This window comes from Panicum virgatum, chromosome 3N (assembly GCF_016808335.1).
Source record: "Panicum virgatum strain AP13 chromosome 3N, P.virgatum_v5, whole genome shotgun sequence".
Taxonomy (NCBI): Eukaryota; Viridiplantae; Streptophyta; class Magnoliopsida; order Poales; family Poaceae; genus Panicum; species Panicum virgatum.
The window spans coordinates 27498648-27518368 of record NC_053147.1 but is presented as its reverse complement, the minus strand read 5'-3'; the positions used below and the strand labels follow the sequence as shown (position 1 = coordinate 27518368).

Genomic DNA, 19721 nt, shown 5'->3' with positions numbered 1-19721 from the left:
CTAGTACTCCGCTGCTCCCTGCGCTCGTATTAACTCATCGCTACAAGTGCAAGGCACACGCTCTTGTGCTTGGATCGCTAGATGGAGAGCTTGCGTAGTTGTACAGCGTACAACTGAGCCTCGAGCTCAACGCCAAGGTCGTCAGTACTCGGCGGCCTCGACCCGGCGGATCAGCTGGAGGGCGGCGGCTGCACGTGCTGCGCCGCCGGTGGAGTGGTGCCGTTGTCGGCGAGGACGGTCGCGCGGCAGAGCGGACATGTTGTGTGGAAGCATGGAGCAGGCGTATGCGACTCTCGTTGCCATTGTTCACTCCGTTCGCAGTCAGATCCAGTCCAACAGTATTTTCCTCTCGTACCACTCCAGCCACCAGCTCCAGCTAGCCCAACAATATTTTTTTCTCACACCATTCCAGCTCTAGCCTCCAGTTCCAACCTGCCGAAAGCGGTGGTCGTCCGTGAACGCCGGCGCTACTCTCATCACCATCGAACGAGGAGCGCGAGGAGAGACAAATGATGATGCGCTCCAATTCCAGCCGGTCCTAGAGCTAGGCGACGCTGGAGACGACGAAGCTACCGAGGATGGGTATGGGTAAGACGGTTATTATTCGCATTTTATCCGCCTTACCCAAGTTTAAATGGGCAAATCCGTACCCCACCCAAATACCATGGATATGGGTTTGGGCATGGGCGGCGGGTACCCAACGGCAACGGGTTGGAAACGGATCTACGTGCGTTCGTACGGCGATCCTTCGGCGCTCAGTCGCTCCACGTGTAGGATGATCTCCTACGCGGCGTCATCGAAGTGCGAAACCGATCGGTGGTGCTGAGAGATGAATGGCCGCCCTGCAGCGGCAGCACGACCAGTACAGGTACCCTACGGGATTCAGGCAGGGCAAGGGCCAGGGCAAGGGCAAGGCACTCGCCCTCATCAATTCCCCAAGCAGACGGAGCAAGAGGGGTGCGTGCGCACATTGACTCGTGATCAGTTGCTCTGCAGCTTTGCTTAAATGCTTTTCCCGTGCCGCAGGGGTGCCCCTGCTGCGCCCACTGGCAGTGAGCAGCGAGCACCTTCGTGCTGGGCACACGGATTAACCGCGCCCAGCAATCCGTGATACTTGCTTAGTGGCTAGTAGTTGTATGTGAATTATTGGTACTCTAGCACTAGAAGGTGAAAAAGAAAAATCTTATCAGGCCGTACGCTGAAACTTATTTGGCTGTGTTTAGATCCGCAAAAAATGGTAAAAAGAATATTGTAGTATATTGTAATATTTTTTGTTTGTGGTAAATATTATCCTACCATAAGCTAACTAGGCTCAAAAAATTCGTCTCGCAACGTACATCAAAACTATACAATTAGTTTTTTTATCTATATTTAGTACTCCATGTATAAGGCAAAAGATTTGAAGAGAGAGATTTTACAACTAAACACAGCCTTCAAGAAATTAACCACGGGCATGCACATGGCTAACATTTAAACAAGCAAGCTAAACTGCTAGATTACTAGTAGTAGATACACATAAGATTCCCAACCACAGGGAGGACTCACAGCAGACAGAGACCCAACATGAGGAAGAAGTTGAGAAAACAAACTGGACACCAAGACAGACTGCGCCCCTTCAGGCGTGAGCACTGAGAACGCAGAGGCGCGCACTTGAGGCGGGCACGCAGCCTCAACAGTCACCCACACGCCACACATGGCGCCATCGACACGGCGAACCATACTGCTACTATAGCTACTAGCTAGGCTAGCTACTGATCACCAGCAGCCGGACGGCGCCGCCGGCAGGCGCACGGCGGCGTCCTGCGGAACGATCAGATGTCCACGGCGATGTCAGCCGCGGGAGCCGGCGCGGGCGCCGCCGCGGCGGGCGCCTCGGCCGGGGTGGCAGCCGCGGCGCCGGCGCCGGCGAGGCCGAGCAGCATGTGGCGCACGCCGCGGGCGTACTCGAGCAGGCGGTCGACGGCGGGGATGGTCTCGCGGACCTCCTCCAGGGCCTCGAAGTCGCGCAGCCAGGCGTGGAAGAGCGGGAACGCGTCTGCGTCCACGAGGCGCACCCCGGTCACCTCCTCGAACACGGCGAGCCAGTAGGAGCCGCAGCCGAGGACGACGTCCAGGAGCCCCACCTCGTCGCCGCCGAAGAAGCGGCGGCCCTTGAACGCGCCGTCGCGGAGCTCCGCCTCGATCAGGGCGAGGTTCTCGTGCACCTGGCGCACCGCCGCCTCCTGGTCCTCCCCCGTCGACGCGAACACCGCGCCCACCGCCGGCCCGAGCTGCGTCAGGAACATTGCACGTACGCGTGTCAGCCATGTCTCATCGATCACACGCACAGGCAGACGGATCGACCTACCTTGTCGTCGGCGAAGTGGCACCAGAAGCGCGCGAGCGCGCGGTCGAAGGCGTCGGCGGGGAGGAGCGGGCGTGTCTCCGGCCAGGCGTCGTCGAGGTACTGCAGGATGATGACGGACTCCGGGAGCGCGCGGCCGCCGTGGACGAGCACGGGCACCTTCTTGTACACGGGGTTGTGGCGCAGCAGCTCGCCGCTCTTGCTCCCGAGGTCCTCCTCCGCGTACTCGAACTCCAGCCCCTTGAGGCGCAGCGCCAGCTGCACGCGGTGCGTGTAGGAGCTCGCCCACGACCCGAACAGTTTCAGCGGCGCCGCCGGTCCCGCATTCTCCGGCGATTTCTCCATGGCTCGCCGCGAGCTCCGAGCTGCTCGCCCCTGCTGGACACCTACCCACTCAAACTCAAGATGCCTCCTTTCTTCTTTGAGTGGCAGCTAATGGTGGTGGTGTGCTCGGGTTTGCTGCGTGGCTTGGATCTCCGGTGGACGGGTTTATATAGAGCCGGAGACGGTGAGGCAGGGCCCACGTGGAAGTGGGGCGCACGGGTGGGCCCGACGTGCCGTGTTGGGCCATGGGAACCCTAGGCAAGTCGTCCGTCCCGGATGGGCCGGGCAGGCTTCCAGGGCACGGCACGGCGGCTTGCCTTGGACTTCCTACTCACTGGGGAAAGTGTGAAACTGTGAACATTGGTAAAAAAGTTTGTTCTCACTGGTCGAGCTGGAAGTCATCGCCGACCGGACGATCCGCTTTTCCTCGCAGCTCTGGCCGATTTGCTTCTGGATTACCGAGAAGCGGTGGAAAAAGGAAAAGGACACCGATGGCCGAGGAGAGCAATGCTTTGGCTTGGAGAGCAATCCGGCCAGGCTGTACTACTACTACCAGCAGTAGTTCCTGGTAACGGGAGTGGAGGTTGGGGTTCCACCGTGTGGTAATGAACCCAGATTACTCGTGGCGTGAGGAGTGACGGCGACTGTATAAAACACTAAACACCCAAACAAATCCTGGTTAGTGCGAGCGGTTCTGATCTGCAATCCTGGTCAAAGCACTTGAACAAAGTCTTCGGGCCTTGATCCCTGCGCTTGACTAAACCTGCACGACTAAACCCGGCAGCGAGGAGGAATCTTGCGGCGTGCGCTTTGACCGGCGACACCTGCGTCCATGCATGCAAATACTCCTATGCAATGCAGTCCAGAATTTCTTTTTCTATTATTTTTTTACGACTGCGATGCAGCGTCATGTTGTGTTGAGAACTGTTCGATCGATCAATTCCGCTCTCGCAAGTCTACTGTGAGCGCACAGGCAGCGAGCGTGCGCGTACTACAGAACTCGCGGAAGCGCGGCCGCTGTGGGATCGGAAGTCGGAGCAGCCGGGGATGGGGAAGGAGGCGACCGCCGGATGGAGGAAAGCAACAGTGGCCGCCGCCTGCCCGACCGGCCGGATAGACGGCTCGACCAAAGGCGCCCGGCTCCGCCGAATAGTTCCCATCACTGCGTTTTTACTGTCAGAGAAGTGGTGGCGGTACTGGTCGGCCGGCCGGCAGCGGCGCGCTTTGCCTTTCCTCGCGTGGCTGGCACGGCACCGGCACCGGCACCGCCCATGCCTCCCGGCCTCCCGGCGGCCCACCCGGCGAGCCACGGATCAGCGTTTCGCAGCGCCTCCGCCGGCCGGCGCCGCGCCGAGTTACCGTATGCGGCACAATACGGCACCTGTCAGCCTAGGCGAAAGCTCGTCGCTGGACTGCGCATGGCTCGCTGCTCTATTTATAAAACTTTAACTTTTTGCATAGATGGGTTGTAAATCGCGAAATGAATCTAATGATGCTAATTAATTCATGGGATAGTTACTGTAGTATTACTGTTGCAAATCATGGATTAAGTAGGCTCATTAGATTCGTCTCGCGATTTACAGCCTATTCATGCAAAAAGTTTTGTAAATAGACTTCATTTAGTACTCCATGCATGTGTCGAAACATTCGATGTGATGTTTTTTTTTCGTTTACGGAGTTTATGGAATGAGAACTAAACAGGACCCCAAGATGGTGACCGGTCAGCCCTGCCCATACAGATTGACCCAATAGTGCAAGCCTTCTTCCATGCCTCCATATCAGTCACGTTGGGTGAAAGGCAGCGAACATTGTTCTGGACTGATAACTGGGTTGATGGAGGCAGCATCAGCACCGTACCATAGCACCTACGCTGATAAGAGCAGTGTCTAAGAGGGTGATCAAGCCGCAAACAGTGTCTCAAGGATTACAAAATGACTGCTGGATCACCAAGATCACTGGAGGCCTGTCCGTTCCTGCTATACATGAATACCTGCAAGTTTGGGATTTGATCTCTGAGGTAACGCTGAGGGAAGGAACGCCTGATCGCTTCATCTGGAAGTGGAGCCCAAACGGCGAGTACACAGCCAAATCAGCATACAAGATGCTGCATGCCGGTTCGGTGTCGTTCCCTGGTGGCTCTCTGATCTGGAGAACTTGAGCACCAATGAAGGTGAAATTTTTTCTGTGGCTTGCTTTCAGGAGGAGGCATTGGACACAGCTGATAGGAGGATTCGGCACAATCTGGAAGCCAATGAGATGTGCCTGTTGTGTGATCAGGAGCCTGAAAACTATTGATCACATAATTTTGTTCTTGTTCTTTCTCAAGGCAGGTCTGGTGGGAGATCTTCAGGGCGCTGAGGGTTGAGTGGTTAGCTAACCAGGTGCAACGGACCCCAGCAAGCGCTGGATCCAGTTGAGGAACCAATGCCCAAGCTGCCAAGCAGTAAGAGAAAAGGCTTCAACTCACTCTTTGCTCTGGTTTCCTGGCAACTATGGAGAGAAAGAAACAACAGAGGAACGTCGACTTCAATTCAGCAGCTGGCTGCAGACATCAAGAAAGATGCAGAGCTCTGGATCCAAGCAGGCGCGACGAAGCTAGGTTGTTTAGTTAGTGAGTGGTTGTTTTTTGTTGTGCTCCTTGGCCCGGGCTTTCTTTGTAATCTACCAATGTGTAACTTGTAACTGTTTCTTCCATCTATCTTGATGCAAAGAAGCGCAGCTCTCCTATGTTTTAGAGAGAGAAAAAGAAAGAAGAAAGAAGAAGCTGCAGCCTGCAGTCGTACATGATTGTTACCTTGATGCTGCGTACTGCACTGTCACGTTAGCCGTCATGTTTAAGCGAAGATCCAGGCAAGGAGTCGGACTAGTGTAAGAACCGCCCAATTTTGACACCATTTTAGACAAACCACAGGTCATTATCATAAAGATGAGAGCTAACACGTTCTTGCCCAAGAACATGACACGTGTTAACCCACATCTAAAGACACGAACGACCGACACGTCATTCACCCAAAATAATGTCAAATCCGGTAGTCCCGGTATGTGTTCCACCGTAATCCCAAGATCATGCACACATATCATTTACAAAGGATACATCACCAATAAACCACAAAGAGCAATTTTAAACACTTTACAAGTTCAACAACTAATTATTACACATTAAACATAGGAGGGTCCAAATCTAAAAATGTAAAGAGGTTCAAGCTTCCATTACAAGCTTTGGGCTCACGAATGACATAAATGAGACATGAAATTAAAGTTTAGTGTTTCATCATGCTCTCCAAAAGACGAGTACGCTGCGAATAAGTTAATAAAGCGTAAGCAATAGCGTCTTGCTCAAGGGCGCCATCGCAACCACAAGGACCTACTCCTCCGCACCGGGATCGGCGGGATAGAAGTGGCTAAACACAACTTCCGGCTCACCTGCAACTTAGTTTTAATAGAAAGGCAAAATGAGTACAAAAGATACTCGCAAGACTTACGCAATTATATAATCAAGGACTATGCAAGAGGGCTCAAATGAGACTTTAAGGTTAGTTGTTATTGCATAAGCATGAGCTCTCTAACCAACATCTAGCTCTCTAGCAAGTTAATTAATCTTGCCCAGCCCACTATAAATTTTAGTTGATTAGGACAAGAATAAAATAATTCAACATAAAGGTGTCATTAACCATTTCCAACATAAACGAAGCTTTCTACGAAGAATTCGGCGGACAAAGAGCGAGCTCGTATCCGAGAGTGCGGCAATTCGAATTGATTTAAATCTTGCAAGGGTGTACTACTTTAACCACACGACATTAGGACCATGCGGCTCACCCAACCGATCACGTTGGATAAGAGGCTACTCACGTCAACCGTTCCCAATAAGACTTAACCGTTGAGGGTATGCCTAGCTTGCATGGAGAGTCACCTAGGTCCACCGGGGACACCGCCAAGCCTCTCTATATAGCCCCTTGGCCACACATCTAGGACCGGGCCTCAATGACCAAGTCAAAGGAGGTAATTGGCTCATCCATACCATTATTTTGGATATGTGGTAGCACGATAAAAATGCTTAAAGCCGCGGTCATCCATGGACGGTCCTTAATCGGTTCAAGCGGACTATGCCCCACGTGTCTTCTTTCTCTAGGCCCTACCATTCCGCTCAAACCTCGATACTTCCATTTCACCATAACCAAGATGTACATGTGGGATCAAGGATAATCGGTAAGTATGATGACTCTAACCATTATTTCCTTCTCTACCAAGTGACATAAAATAATCTAAGCACGGCTAAGCATCTAGTCAAGTTAAGTATTTAATTAACTAACATGTGACAAGGACAAGGATAAAATAAACCCAAGAAAGGGTAGTGCATAAAGATAGGTACAAGAATACAATAAATAATATAATATATAAAACCCAACAATACCCAGTGAGATCGCTAAATTGCATCAATTTAAATAGGCACAAGGGATCATGCTTAGCTGCTTGCCTTGGTTTTCTTCGGGCTCAACAAGAAAGTCGACACCGGGCTCAGGCTCAACGGACTCGGTGGGCTCAACGGGTTCGCTCTCCGGCGTCTCGGTCACTATAATGCATGAATGAGATGTACGCATTAAAATGATGCCATAGTTGGTTCATGAATGATATGACATGAAGAAAGAATAGTAACATGCGATGATGCACAATCATGAACGTAACTCGACGATCAAGCACACTCATGAACAAGTAAGCAAGAGGACTAGAGCAAGAATTAACAAAGAACTTCTAAACAGCAAGCATAAATCATGAAATAATTCACTTATTGTCGGGTACCATGATTAGGGGCACCCTAATCGGGGTACTAAGATCGCTTTAGAAACACAAACACCTGGTAAGGCAACTGGGCCCACGAAGGCCCACAGCCTGCTTCCCATCCGGAAGAAAGGAAAGGACTCAAAGAAGCCCAGCATGCGGCCCATTTGCATCCCCCTCGAACCCGCGAAAACGATCTCCGCCTCGCTCGAGGGTAGCGGACCTACCTTCGAGCGGGTGACTCATTTTCCGCCTCGCTCGAGGGCTCCCCTCGGGACCCTCGACCGCGCAACACACCTCCGCCTCGCTCGAGGGTAGCGGATCTACCCTCGAGCGGGTGACTCATCTCTGCCTCGCTCGAGGCCGTCTCTCGACACAAGGGACAAACAGCCCCGCCGCCCAACCGACCGCCGTACGAAGGCATTAAAGGCCAGCCACTCCGCCACGACTCAAAGGATGGGCGGCGTCAGACTGTCACTCCCACAGTGGATGTGACCGGGGTCCCATCCGCTGACTTCGGTCACCGCTCCGCCGCCCCAGTTGCTATAGCAACACTGTGGGACCAGTGATACGGGACAAGACAGGCTCGGCACTGCTCCCGTACCATTCTGCCGACACCGACCATCCGGACTCACCTCCCCGCTGGGGAAGGGGTCCGGCGATGTCACGTGTCCTTCCGAGAGGGGCACTCAGCACGCACGGGCGGGGCCCCGGACCTCCCCCCTTGTGGAGTCCGGGACCTCCGCGCGTCCCCCGGACCTCCTAGCGTGCACGCCCGCACTCCAACCAGGGGGTCCAGGGCCGCCGCGCGCCGCACGCCCCGCTACCACTGCCGCTGGTGCATGCAGGACCCTAATCCGTAGGGCCCACCGAATGCCACCGCGCCGTATATAGGAGACCATACATCAGCGACGACCACGCCGCCTACAGGGACACTGCAGGACGACCGGCGTGATCCTCACAGAACCAAGGATGAAATCCAGGACGAAATCCAGGACGACAGCGACGCGCGCCGCCTTCCCACAGTGTACTTCCTACAGTATCCAATCACTGTACCCCGCTATTCAGGGGAAAACGACGACTTCTATGCCCCCACTCATGTACCCCGCCCCTCCTTGTGACTATAAAAGGAGGGGGCATGCTTCCTTTAGCGGGGGCTGCGGGCTGGTTAGACTCTCTCTCTGGCTTCTCTTTTCCAAGAGGACGTTCAGGGACTATTGAGCACTCATCTGAGCCGACTCCACTTCTAGCATAGACTTGGGGGCTTCCCTCCCTCTCTCACCTTGCTTGTATCCCCTGCTACAAGCACTCCGGGTGCAAGATAATACAGTGCCCTCGCACACCCCCTTTGCTGGACGTACGGCCCCGCGGCCGGAACAAGGATAAACCGCGCGTTACTGTGTTGCCTCTTGCATCATCATCTGGGACGAGGAAGCACACCACAATTACTGGTTGGGATCCGGCCCCCCTGGGTCGGGACACCGACACTTATATAGATGACATCATAAGGAACCCAATAGAGTTACATTAGCAGCAAAAACATTTTTCTAGAATTACTTACGAATATTACAATTTTCAGCTAGTCCAAAAAAGTTAAATCAGAAAAGGGCATGAAAGCTTAACAGAACAAATCCAAGAAAATTAGCATGGATAGTAGACATGAAATGAAGCTAACAGAACTGGATTTACCATTTTATCAATTTTCAGCAATTATATATGCAATAAACAAGGTTTCAGACAGAGAACAAAAAAACACACCAAAACCCTATTAACCAGTGAAGGTGCATGAAAACAAAAGGCACTACTGGAAAGAGCATTTCACAAGGAGTATAACAAAATTTAGTTTGGCATTTTTAAATCCGCATAGAATTAACTAAGCATTTTATTCACTTTTGCAACATTAAAGCATAAATAAATCTACAGCAAGAGAACATGCAAAAAACATTTTTCCAGAGTGATCTAAGCAAGACGAATCCAACAAAATAATTGTCACATTTTTCGGAGCTATGAACGAATTTACACGCATTTTAAAAGTTCACAGCATATCAAAAACTCCTCAAAATTCTAGATCCACCCGGATCCAGCCAGCCTAGAGGCCGACAGGAGGGGGCCCACGAGCAGGCAGCCTACCCAGTCCGGGTCAAGGCAAAGACAGGGCCTTGACCGCGGCGTGGGCGCGGCCAGAGCGCCAGGCGGGGCGCGGCGACGGCGGGCGGGCGGCGGCGCGGCGAGGGGGGCCGTAGAGGGCCGGGGAGCGGGCGCATGGCACGTTCCCGAGGACGGTAGGGCTCGCCGGAGGACTGGACGGAGGGTAACGACGGCGAGGTGGCGGTGCGACGTGCTCCGGCGGCGGTGGGCGGAGGTGTTCGCCGGCGGCCCTGCACGGCGAAGGAAGAGGCCGGGTGAGCGCCAGAATCAGAGGAGGAGGGTGTGAGGAAGCTGAGAACGCGAGGAATTGAGGGGAGGCTCACCGGAGGAGGCGAATCGGCGGCGGCAAGGGAGCTCCGGGTGGTGGCAATGGTGGAAAGGTGTTTAGGGTTTGAGGAAAAGGGTCGGCTGGCTATTAAAGGGAGGGGGAGCGGGCGAACACGCGGCGCGGCGCCGCGGCGGCCCAGCCATGCTGGCCAGCCGGCAGCCAGCAGTGGGGGCGCCGCCGCCCTTGCTGCCCAACGGGCGAGCGAGGAGGCACGGTGGAGGCGGGGTTAGAGGATGACAGGTGGGCTCGGCGCGAAGTAGAGCAACGTTTGAAGTTTAAAATTCGAAACGAAAGTGTTCCCGGGCTCCAAAAATTACTAAACTTTTACTGGAGGAAGATAAAATCACCAAGAACACAGTACAACAAGAATTAATCAAAAAGTATTCGTAAATTGGTCGCAGTAAATCAAACAAAACAACTGTTTTCAAGTTTTCCAAGAATTTTGTGGCTCGGTTCAAAGCTTCTAAAATTCCACGAAAATATTTTAAATTCGACACTTGAAACCTAGTATTTAAATGAAAATTTTGGAGCCAAGTTGCATAGCAAAAATTGAACTTTCATCACATGCACACTTTCAAACATACACCAATTAAATTTTCAAACTAATATTCAGATGCACATGATGCTCCATTATGCATTAATGATGCTCATGATGCTCTTGATTAAATGTTAGACATGTTTTTAACATTTGGGTCGTGACAACTAGGATGTCGATTGTCAACTGTCAAATAAAGCTTAGTCTTGGTGCGTAAGCTTCCTGGGTATTGTAGCTTCATAGAGCCATCGTAAGCTTGTACTTGTTTCCATTGTTTCTTCTTCTTAATACAAAGATTTAAAAAAAGTTTAGTCTTCGTTTCCTAACCTTACAACTGGTTACTCGTTGATGAGAGGTTGAGGAAGTGAGGAGCGCCCACGTTGACTTGGAATACTACTATTCGTAGCGTGAATGACCAGACGCGGATGGTGGTACTGTAGCTACAGTACAAGCGTAGCTGCAGTACGGATAATGTGAAAGAGTAAAAATGACTATGAAATTCGATCCGTACCAAGACTTATGGATAATGTGACGCCTATTTTCATTACTCAGTCCTGTTCTTCACGAAGAGCGATCTACAGAACGGACATTAAATTAGTGATGGCAAATAATAATTTAAAAGTTAAAAAGCTTTCAAATTTTGAGAGATTTAATCATACCGCTATTATGTTTCGAGGCAGTAGCATACGGCGTTTTTTCATCTCTTCAAAACGTTGTATGATTTTATCATTACTGATGCTTCTAAATATTTCTTTCTTAACATAGCATATCATCAAATCATTGAGCCATTCATCCCCCATTTTGCTACGCAAATCTGTCTTTATAAGAGACATAGCTGAAAACACCATCTCCAATGAAGCAGTTAAGTATCAATGTGAGCCCAACAAACCGATAAACCAATGGGTAAGATGTATTCATGTTCGTCTTCACCATAATTTCAGCAACCATATGGGTACTCATCAATTGATTTGCGCATTCCAGAATCACTAATGATATCTGAGGCACAAAACTCTACTCTTGGGGTTTTCGGTTGCCTTGCATTCTCTAGAGAGGAGTACTGCTGCTGCTCGAAAAATAGGTGAGCAATGTTCTCTTCGACATCATGCAACTCTACAAATTATTGACAAATATTGGATCTTTAATTCTGGAACTATTCAAATTCATTGCAAGATAGATGGAATAGGGATAAGAAGTTTTAACTGGTTCGATAATCCATACCGTTCTTCAGAGTTCAGATGTCACTGCCTCACTGGCGGAGCTGCCCTCTGTCCGTGCGGACTCCAGCGCGCTCGGCCGCCCGCCGGCGCCGGCGCGCGGCCACGCCGGCCCGCCGCACGTGTGGCGCCTGCCTGCCTGCCTCCTCCGTGGACCGGGGGAAGGGGAACCGCGGCCCGCGGGTCCGTACGGTGGCGCGGTTGCGCGCACCGTGCGCGGATGATGAGCGGAGGCCGAGCGTCCGAGTGCCTGCCGGCTGCCGCGGTACCGCCACCGTTTGCTGCGTTACCCATCGCCGTTTGCCGGTCTCCCACCGCCGCCGCCGCCGGTCTCTCGCGAGTCGCGAGCAGAGCAGAGTCGACCGAGCTAACCTGCATTTAGGGATTTGGATTGGCCGATTGGGGATTGGGGTCTTGGGGAACTGCCGAACTGGAGTTGGGAGTGTGGGTGGGCTTAATGGGCCAGCGGGGGGTGATTTGGGCCGTTCAGCCTGCTTGCTGTGCTTGCCTGTTCGCCTGTTCTGGCCCATGTCGCGAACAGTGTCGTCTTCAACCTCCAACTGCTCTCCAGCCCCCCATCCTTCATCCATGGGGTCCAAAAATTAGAGGGGGGCTGAGGGGGGATCCATGGATTCCCAGGCAGTAGGGGGCTCGAGCCCCCCTAGCCCCCCCTTTAGATCCGTCACTGCATGCGAGCTCTCTATCTTTAAGAAATATGCTTATATATAGCTTTAGACGTCGATCTCTGTTTTGAAAATGTTGTTTGCGTCTCAAAATGGTAAATAAACTAGCACAAAGTGTGAGTAAGCGTGTTGCGAGTTAATTCGCGTTGTATGAATAACTCTATTTTTCTTCCTAATACGAAGATGCACAGCTTTCCTACATATTTGATAAAAAAATAACTAGCGCAAAGTGAGAAATTCAATTCAAAGTTTGCTAGCAAAGCTTAAAAATACGAAACAGAAATACAAGTAAAACCGCATTGAGGATTGTGCTTGTGCGTGTGGTGCTGGGCTGCAGGCCCTCGCCTGGCGCCGGTGGGCTGGGCGTATGGTTCATTCCGCAAGTGGTCAGCGTGAGAGTGAGTGGTGGTGGGCTGTCCGATGCGGAAGTTGCCTTCTGGGCCTGTACGACGCAAGCATATTTCGCTCCCAAAAGGCGGACCCCGCCGCCGCACGGCCTTGCCCCATCCACGATTTTCCCCAATGCTCGCCGCCATCCACCGCCGCGTCCTCGCCCTCCCGGCCGGCGCCCTCGCCGCCGCCTTCTCCTCACCCACCGCCGCCGACCCTGCGGTCTCCCACCTGATCTCCCGCTGCGGCCTCTCGCCCGTAGCCGCGGCTCGCGCGGCGCCCTTGGTCCGCCTCGCCTCCCCGGGCGCCGCCGAGCAGGTGGACGCCGTCCTTGCGCTTCTCCGCCGCTACGGCTTTTCGGATGCCGACATCTCGGCCACCGTCCGCAAGCTCCCCACCGTGCTCGTCTCCAAACCGGCCAAGACGCTGCAGCCCAAGCTCGACTTCTTCGTCTCCGTCGGCGTCTCCGCGCCGCTCCTGCCGCGACTCATCGCGCTCAACCCTATCCTCCTCCACCGCAGCGTCCAGGACCACCTGGCCCCGTTGTTCGCGACCCTCCGCGAGGTGCTTGGCGGCTCCGACGACCGCGCCATCACCGCGCTCCGCCAGATGCCGTTCATCGCCCGCTGCCAGCCGAAGGCCTGTCTCCTCCGCGTGGTGCCTCTCCTCCGCGACGTCCTCGGCCTGTCCGCCGACCAGGTAGCCAACCTCGTCGCTCTCCAGCCCGCCGTCATCATGCAGAGCCCCGACCGCATCAACGAGATCGTCGACGCAGCCAGACGCGTCGGCGTTGAGCCTGGGAGCCCAATGTTCATGTACGTCTTCGCCGTCTTCTCCAAGATGAAGGCCCCCACGCTGGAGAGCAAGGTCGCGCTGTTTCGGCGCCTCGGCTTGGACGACGACAGCATCACTCAGATGATCCGGCGGTACCCGGGCTCGTTGTCGATATCCGAGAAGAAGATCTCGGAGATCGTCGGGTTCCTGACCGGCAAGGCGGGGCTGAGCCTGGAGGACATCGTGCTCTACCCGACCATGCTCGTGCGGAGCCTGGCGGCCCACTCCCGGAGGTGCGCCGTGTTTGCCGTGCTCAGGAGGGCGGGGAAGCAGTCAGGGCAGTACCGGCTGCCCGTGGCGCTTGTGTCCTCCGAGAAGCGGTTCCTTGAGGTGTACGTGCTGCCGCACGCCGACGAGCTCCCCGATTTGCTCCGGGCAATGAAAGGCGAGATCCCGTTCGAGGGATTCGATGCGTCGAAGGAGAAACCAAAGCTGGCAAGCAAGAAGATGATGAGCGCGTGACGCACCGGCGGCCGCGTTAGCCCTGTTGATTGCTGTTGACTGTTGGTTCTTTGTAGGATTTGCTGAGGTTTAGCAGTCTTCTGATTTCTGAAGATTATGTATCAGGATCAAAGGTTGCCAAGGAGAAGAATGGCGATGCCACCAGCTTATTTATTTTGAGATGCAAACATTCAAGAAAGTAGTGGTATTTCGGTTACAGGCTTACAGCTTTTACTAGCATTCCGGTATCTTTCTTGGTGCCCCTCATGCCAGTGTTATGGTAAATGTTTGCAGTTCAGGTTCAGCCATTAGGATGTTTACTAATCACTAAATCAATGCAGAGTTGAGATTTATTGATATGGTATGTTCAAAATAGAAAGGGAAATTTGGATTTTCGTTTTGGCAGAAATTAAATAGGATGGGGAAAAGAAAGCATAAAGGTTTGTCAAACAGCCATATCTGTGTATGAAATTCTTACAGAAGAAGACTCTGCAAGAGGTTTTAAACATATTTGGAAGTCAAAGATTCCTTAAAAAATCAAGAGGTTTATGTGGCTGACCGAAAATAATGCTATTTTAACAAATGATAACCTCATCATAGACACTGGGTGGGGTCTTCGTCTTGCTACTTCTGTCATGAGGATGAATCAGTGAACCATCTTTGTTTTCAATGTCGTGTTGCTAAAACAATTTGGGGGAATCATTGGGTTATGTTTCAATGCAAGTAACATTCCGAAAGATTTTCAATAATATAGAGCTTGGATCTCAAAGTGGCTTTCCGGGGGTGAAACCATCTATACTTGTGGCTGCGCTGCAGTTTGTTTTGCTATCTGGAAGTGCCGAAATCTGAATGTTTTCACAGACTGGGACTCGATGCCACATGTTTTGTTACTGTCTTAGAACTGAACCTGGTTATTAAATCTCGTTGTGAAGTCTATCGGTACTTCCAAGTTTGTTCTAGGCACTAATAAGTGTCAGTGATAAATGGACTCTGATAGTAATCTAATCGGTAATCTAATGACCAATCAAACACTTATCTTCTGAAGGAAAATAGCAGACAAGGTTGCTTTGTCCGGTTACTTTGTTGTGGTACCAGATTTCCTACATGGGGATCCTTAACACACCTGAGAATGCTGAGAGGCCTCTACCTGTGTGGATAAAATCAAATGAACCGGTTCGTTCTCCCCTGGCCATTTTGTCGTTTTCATTTGTTGTTGCTAACCTAAATATTTCAACTTTCTATGCAAGTGAGATACCAAGATGAGAGAATAATAAATAGAAGAGTGAAAAGGGTAGCAAAGAATGATCTACCTCATGTATGTAGACATCTAGATGGCAACACAATGGCTGATGAGTGATGACTTTCCAATAGCTTTTACAGTAGGGGATAGTTCGGTCCTATCTGTTACTTCCTACTCACAATAATCTGCTTAGGATGCCTCTTATTGACTAAAAGTTTCCTTATTTATATATGTGCAAATGGTTTAGTGAGAAATATGGAATTTTCTACCAGATTCAAAATTAATTGGTTAGTAAAGTTCACTGATTCTAATTTCTAGCATGCTTTGGAAATTTTTAGATTTAGGTAGGCATGTATAAGAGTTATAGGACATATAATCTTGATTATGATGTTTAAGGTAGCTAGATGTACACATATTTTATATCATCTTAAACTTCACACACAATATGAAATGTGGGGAATTATTTTGCATTGGTTTCTTCACGCCTCTTTTTTGTTAAAATTATTTTGTGGAATAAATTCATGAACGCAAATATGTATCTTTTGCTAGAAAAAGGGTTTGAAGAGGCAAAACCAGTTATTGCTGCTCTAAAGGAGAAGGGAATGTCTGCTATTGGGGCTGCTGGTTACTGCTGGAGCAGTAAATACCATCTTTCGGTTATGCCGTGCTTTAGTTGTCAACTTAAAATATGCCTGCTGAGCATCGTTTCTTCTCTCACATTTAGGAATTGTCGTTGTGGAGCTGGCAAAAGCTCATGAGATCCAGGCTGCTGTAGTATTGCACCCTGGGCCTATTACAGTTGATGATATTAAAGGTCAATCTTCTTTCTCTTTATTTTTGGAGGCGCTCTAACACTTTCTATAATTCTATTGCAAATGACTCAGAACCTAACTATAGCACCTGCTACTTAACATCAGAGGTCAAGTGCCCGATTTCGATACTTGGAGCTGAGATCGATCATGTTTCTCCACCAGAATTAATCAAGCAATTCGAGCAGGTCCTTTCAGCAAACTCAGGAGTAAGTTCTCACTTTTCAGCAGCTTAATCCACAAGGTAGACCATTTTCTAGAGTTACAGACGACAACAACAACAGTCTTTTTTTCCAAGCAAGTTGGGGTAAGCTAGAGATGAAATTTTTCCAAGCAAGTTGGGGTAAGCTAGAGATGAAATCCGAAAGAAATAAGTTCAAGGTTCAGGCACATTGATAGCTAGTCTCCAAGCGCTCATATCCAAAGCTATCTCTTTAGAGATATTCCAATATTTAAGGTCTCTCTTAACCGACTCATCCCACGTCAGTTTAGATCTACCTCTACCCCTCTTTACATTATCGACCCGCTCAAGAACCCCATTACGCACCGGCGCCTCAGGAGGCCTTCGTTAGACATGTCCAAACCATCTCAGCCGATGCTGGGTAAGTTTCTCCTCAATTGGTGCCACTCCGACCCTATCCCGAATAACTTCGTTCCGGACTCTATCCAAATCAGCAAAAATTGAATTACTCTAGTGCTAAACTGTGTCACAACTCACAAGCTACATCCAAATCATGGCAGCCATGCCTTTGATTCTTTTCTAGCTGTTGGTATTGCTTCTGTGCAGCTTCTGATCCTGGATTGGTTTCTCTCTTTCGGTCTGCAGGTTGCTCACTTCGTAAAGATTTTCCCTGGTGTGGCACATGGGTGGAGCGTGAGATACAGCCATGATGATGCAGCTGCCGTGGCGAGTGCTGAGGAAGAGATGGTGGACACAATCGACTGGTTCAACAAGAACCTGAAATGAACCCTGAAGCCGCAGCTTTAATTGCAATATGTCGTTCGTACTCATCGCTGCAATATTCTTGGTTTTCTTCTGCTGTCCAGGACCTGCATCTTCAGTTGATTTGGTGTCTCGCGCTGTTTTCTGGTTGTATTATTGTATATATACTTTAGCACAGGCTGATCCAGCTGAATGCCTGAATCTGTAATAGAACTAGCAAGTTAGTATATTACAAGCGAAAGGGTGTCTAGTCGGATTGGTTAGGTGGCCTCAGTAGCACTCCTCAGGTCCTGGGTTCGACTCCCGGTGGGAGCGAATTTCAGACCGAGATTGAAAAAATCCCCTCGCCTGCCTATACGCCAAAGCACATGAAAATAGGTCCTGACTCACCCCGGCCCGCTCTCACACGGGTTACGGTATGGATTACGGCGCCCCTGTGTAAGGGTGGGGCAGGAGTTCGGAGGTTTTCTCGACTTACGTGAGAGGTCTTCTTCTTATATTAATGCCCGGGGGCGGTTTGCCCCTCGCCCTTTGGGTATACATTTTTTAGTTAGTATATTACAAGTATATGCATATGTAACGAATGGGCTCTATATTTTGGTCTAATCAGTGAATCTGGGTTGATATAGGTTGAGGGATCAGAAAAAATGTATTTGGATGAATCTGAAGTAAAAAATATATTGAAGTTATGGTGTGAAAATTAAGCTGGTTGTGGGAAGGTTTAGGAGCCAAAGTTGTGTAACGGTTGGCAGAAATTGTTCATATCTGTCAAGCTACTGTAATTGCTGTCAGAGATGGACTTGCAGAACTGAAAGAAAAGTAGCATCGAGCAAAGCACAATGCATCATGTATTTGCTTTCGGCACATTGTATTGGCATTGGAGAGTCCTGAATCCTCAATTTATGAAATTCAGGCGAATTCATCAGTTTTTTTCAGTAACACGCTTTAAAAGTTTCCTGATCCAGATTACAAGGTTTTTTTTAAAAAAAATAAAACTTCTCCGTCAGACAGAATATAAAGTGTAAGGGCGCGTTTAGTTCTCAAAAATTTTCACCCAAAAATTTTCACCTCCTCTTTAAACACATGTATGAAGCACTAAATGTAATTAAATAACAAAACTAATTACACAGTTTGGATGTACATGACGAGACGAATCTTTTAAGTCTAATTAGTGCATGATTAGCCATAAGTGCTACAGTAACCCACATGTGCTAATGACGCGGTCAAAGGCCTCAAAAGATTCGTCTCGTGGTTTCCAAGTGAGTTCTGAAATTAGTTTTTTAATTAGTATCCGAAAAGTCCTCCCGACATCCGGTCAAAGTGCTTCAACCATGATCACCACCAGGATGTTGCCTCCGCTGGACGAGGAAGCGCAGGAGGACGAAAGGGAAGAGTGAAAAAGCTGGCGTTTTTCTCTCTCCCTCCCCCATTCATGCTCTGGTACTCTATCTTATACGTACTTTGGTATTTCCGTTTTGGCTGGAATCGGTTCAGAAATTTTCAGAATTTGGGATTTAATTCGCACGATCTTATTAGAATTGACACCCAATTCACAAGTCTTTCAAAATTTGACACCAAGCATACGAATTTCTTCGGTTTGGATGTTTCTCATCTCTTTTCATCAATTTCTCTTTTTTCATTTTCTTTTTAAACACCAAGTCATGGGAAAAGACGTTAATACCCCTCTGCCTTATCCTTTGGTGTGAATCGATCCCTGGCTGATGTGCACGCTCTCTCCAATTCGTCTCCTGTCCTCTTTCTCTCTCTCGCTACAGCACAGCAACAACTAGCACAAAAGTATAGCATGCGACGAATGAACTCAATCAATCTGTCAAAGCACGACGGACGAGTTCCGGGTCAGCGTGCGCCGGCTTGGTCAGGGGCTCGCTCGGCCAGGCCGGCCAGGGGCCAAGGCCGCCGGCGTCCAGGGGCTGGCTCGTCGGGCGGCGTCTAGGGGCTGCCTTCAGGAGCGCGGCGCAAGCAGCGGCGGGGCCGGCGCTGGTTCGTCGGGCGGATGGGTGACGAGCACACGACACCTTCGAATACGTCTATTGTTTATAAGTTGAGTTTGTTCCTATTTTTTTATAGTGATTTTTGGCACAATTTACATGATTCTACATATACATGTTATTATTTGCTTGTAGGTGCAAATATTTCTCAAAGTACAAGTCCATCAAAATTACTATGTCATTGTCACGGACTTGTTATTCATAATTGAGACCCTAGCCCAAGTTGGAGTACACCCCATGAAGATGGAGAACACCTCAAGAAAGTCTTTGGACGTCCTCCACCTTGGCCACCTCCTTAGGAGGCCAGCAAGGGCGTCCAACCCAAAGTGGAGGCCCAATCGAATTCGAGCTCGATTCTGTTTCGGACTCCAGGAACAGCCCGCACTAAAATGGACGCCACGGTCGCATACGGGCTCAGATTTTGGCGCACTTTATATGGTTGTAAAGATAATTCCAAGACGCTTTCAATGGCACCAGTCTCAGGCTCAAATTCGTTCTGAGTCGACGGGAATCATCTGAGAAAGCTGACGTCCATAATCTGTCCCGATGCTGCGTCACTGTTTTTGGGCCCATGGTCCGTGTATCGTGTTGGAGCCCGATAGGGACACGTCCAGGGGTCCCTCTACGACCCTAGGGTCTTCTTTAACAGCCGCCACCACATTATTAGGGTTTGGGTTTTGCTTAGATTCATTCTGTCAAGAAC

The 19721-nt window shown here is 50.3% G+C and overlaps 3 protein-coding genes and 1 long non-coding RNA gene across 4 annotated transcripts; 3 read left to right on the top strand and 1 right to left on the bottom strand.

Annotated features, from left to right (window-relative positions):
- Nucleotides 1–1432: 1432 nt before the first annotated feature.
- LOC120665473 (glutathione transferase GST 23-like) lies at nucleotides 1433–2808 on the bottom strand. Its single transcript, XM_039945048.1, has 2 exons — nucleotides 2348–2808; nucleotides 1433–2270 (listed from the first exon to the last, which is right to left on the bottom strand). Exons 1-2 carry the CDS (start codon nucleotides 2687–2689, stop codon nucleotides 1812–1814), a joined length of 801 nt encoding a protein of 266 aa, XP_039800982.1. The 5' UTR covers nucleotides 2690–2808; the 3' UTR covers nucleotides 1433–1811.
- A 10032-nt stretch (nucleotides 2809–12840) lies between these two features.
- LOC120665472 lies at nucleotides 12841–15190 on the top strand. The gene is made up of 2 exons (XM_039945047.1): nucleotides 12841–14222; nucleotides 15063–15190. Exon 1 carries the CDS (start codon nucleotides 12875–12877, stop codon nucleotides 14036–14038), a length of 1164 nt encoding a protein of 387 aa, XP_039800981.1. The 5' UTR covers nucleotides 12841–12874; the 3' UTR covers nucleotides 14039–14222; nucleotides 15063–15190.
- Nucleotides 15191–15790: 600 nt separating this feature from the next.
- LOC120667712 (endo-1,3;1,4-beta-D-glucanase-like) lies at nucleotides 15791–17033 on the top strand. The gene is made up of 4 exons (XM_039947731.1): nucleotides 15791–15896; nucleotides 15982–16071; nucleotides 16142–16275; nucleotides 16893–17033. The coding sequence occupies exons 1-4, from the start codon at nucleotides 15791–15793 to the stop codon at nucleotides 17031–17033; spliced, it is 471 nt and encodes a 156-aa protein (XP_039803665.1).
- Nucleotides 17034–18736: 1703 nt separating this feature from the next.
- Nucleotides 18737–19689, top strand: LOC120667467. Its single transcript, XR_005672196.1, has 2 exons — nucleotides 18737–19070; nucleotides 19154–19689. It is a non-coding gene; the product is annotated as an uncharacterized LOC120667467 (long non-coding RNA).
- The last annotated feature ends 32 nt before the right edge of the window (nucleotides 19690–19721 follow it).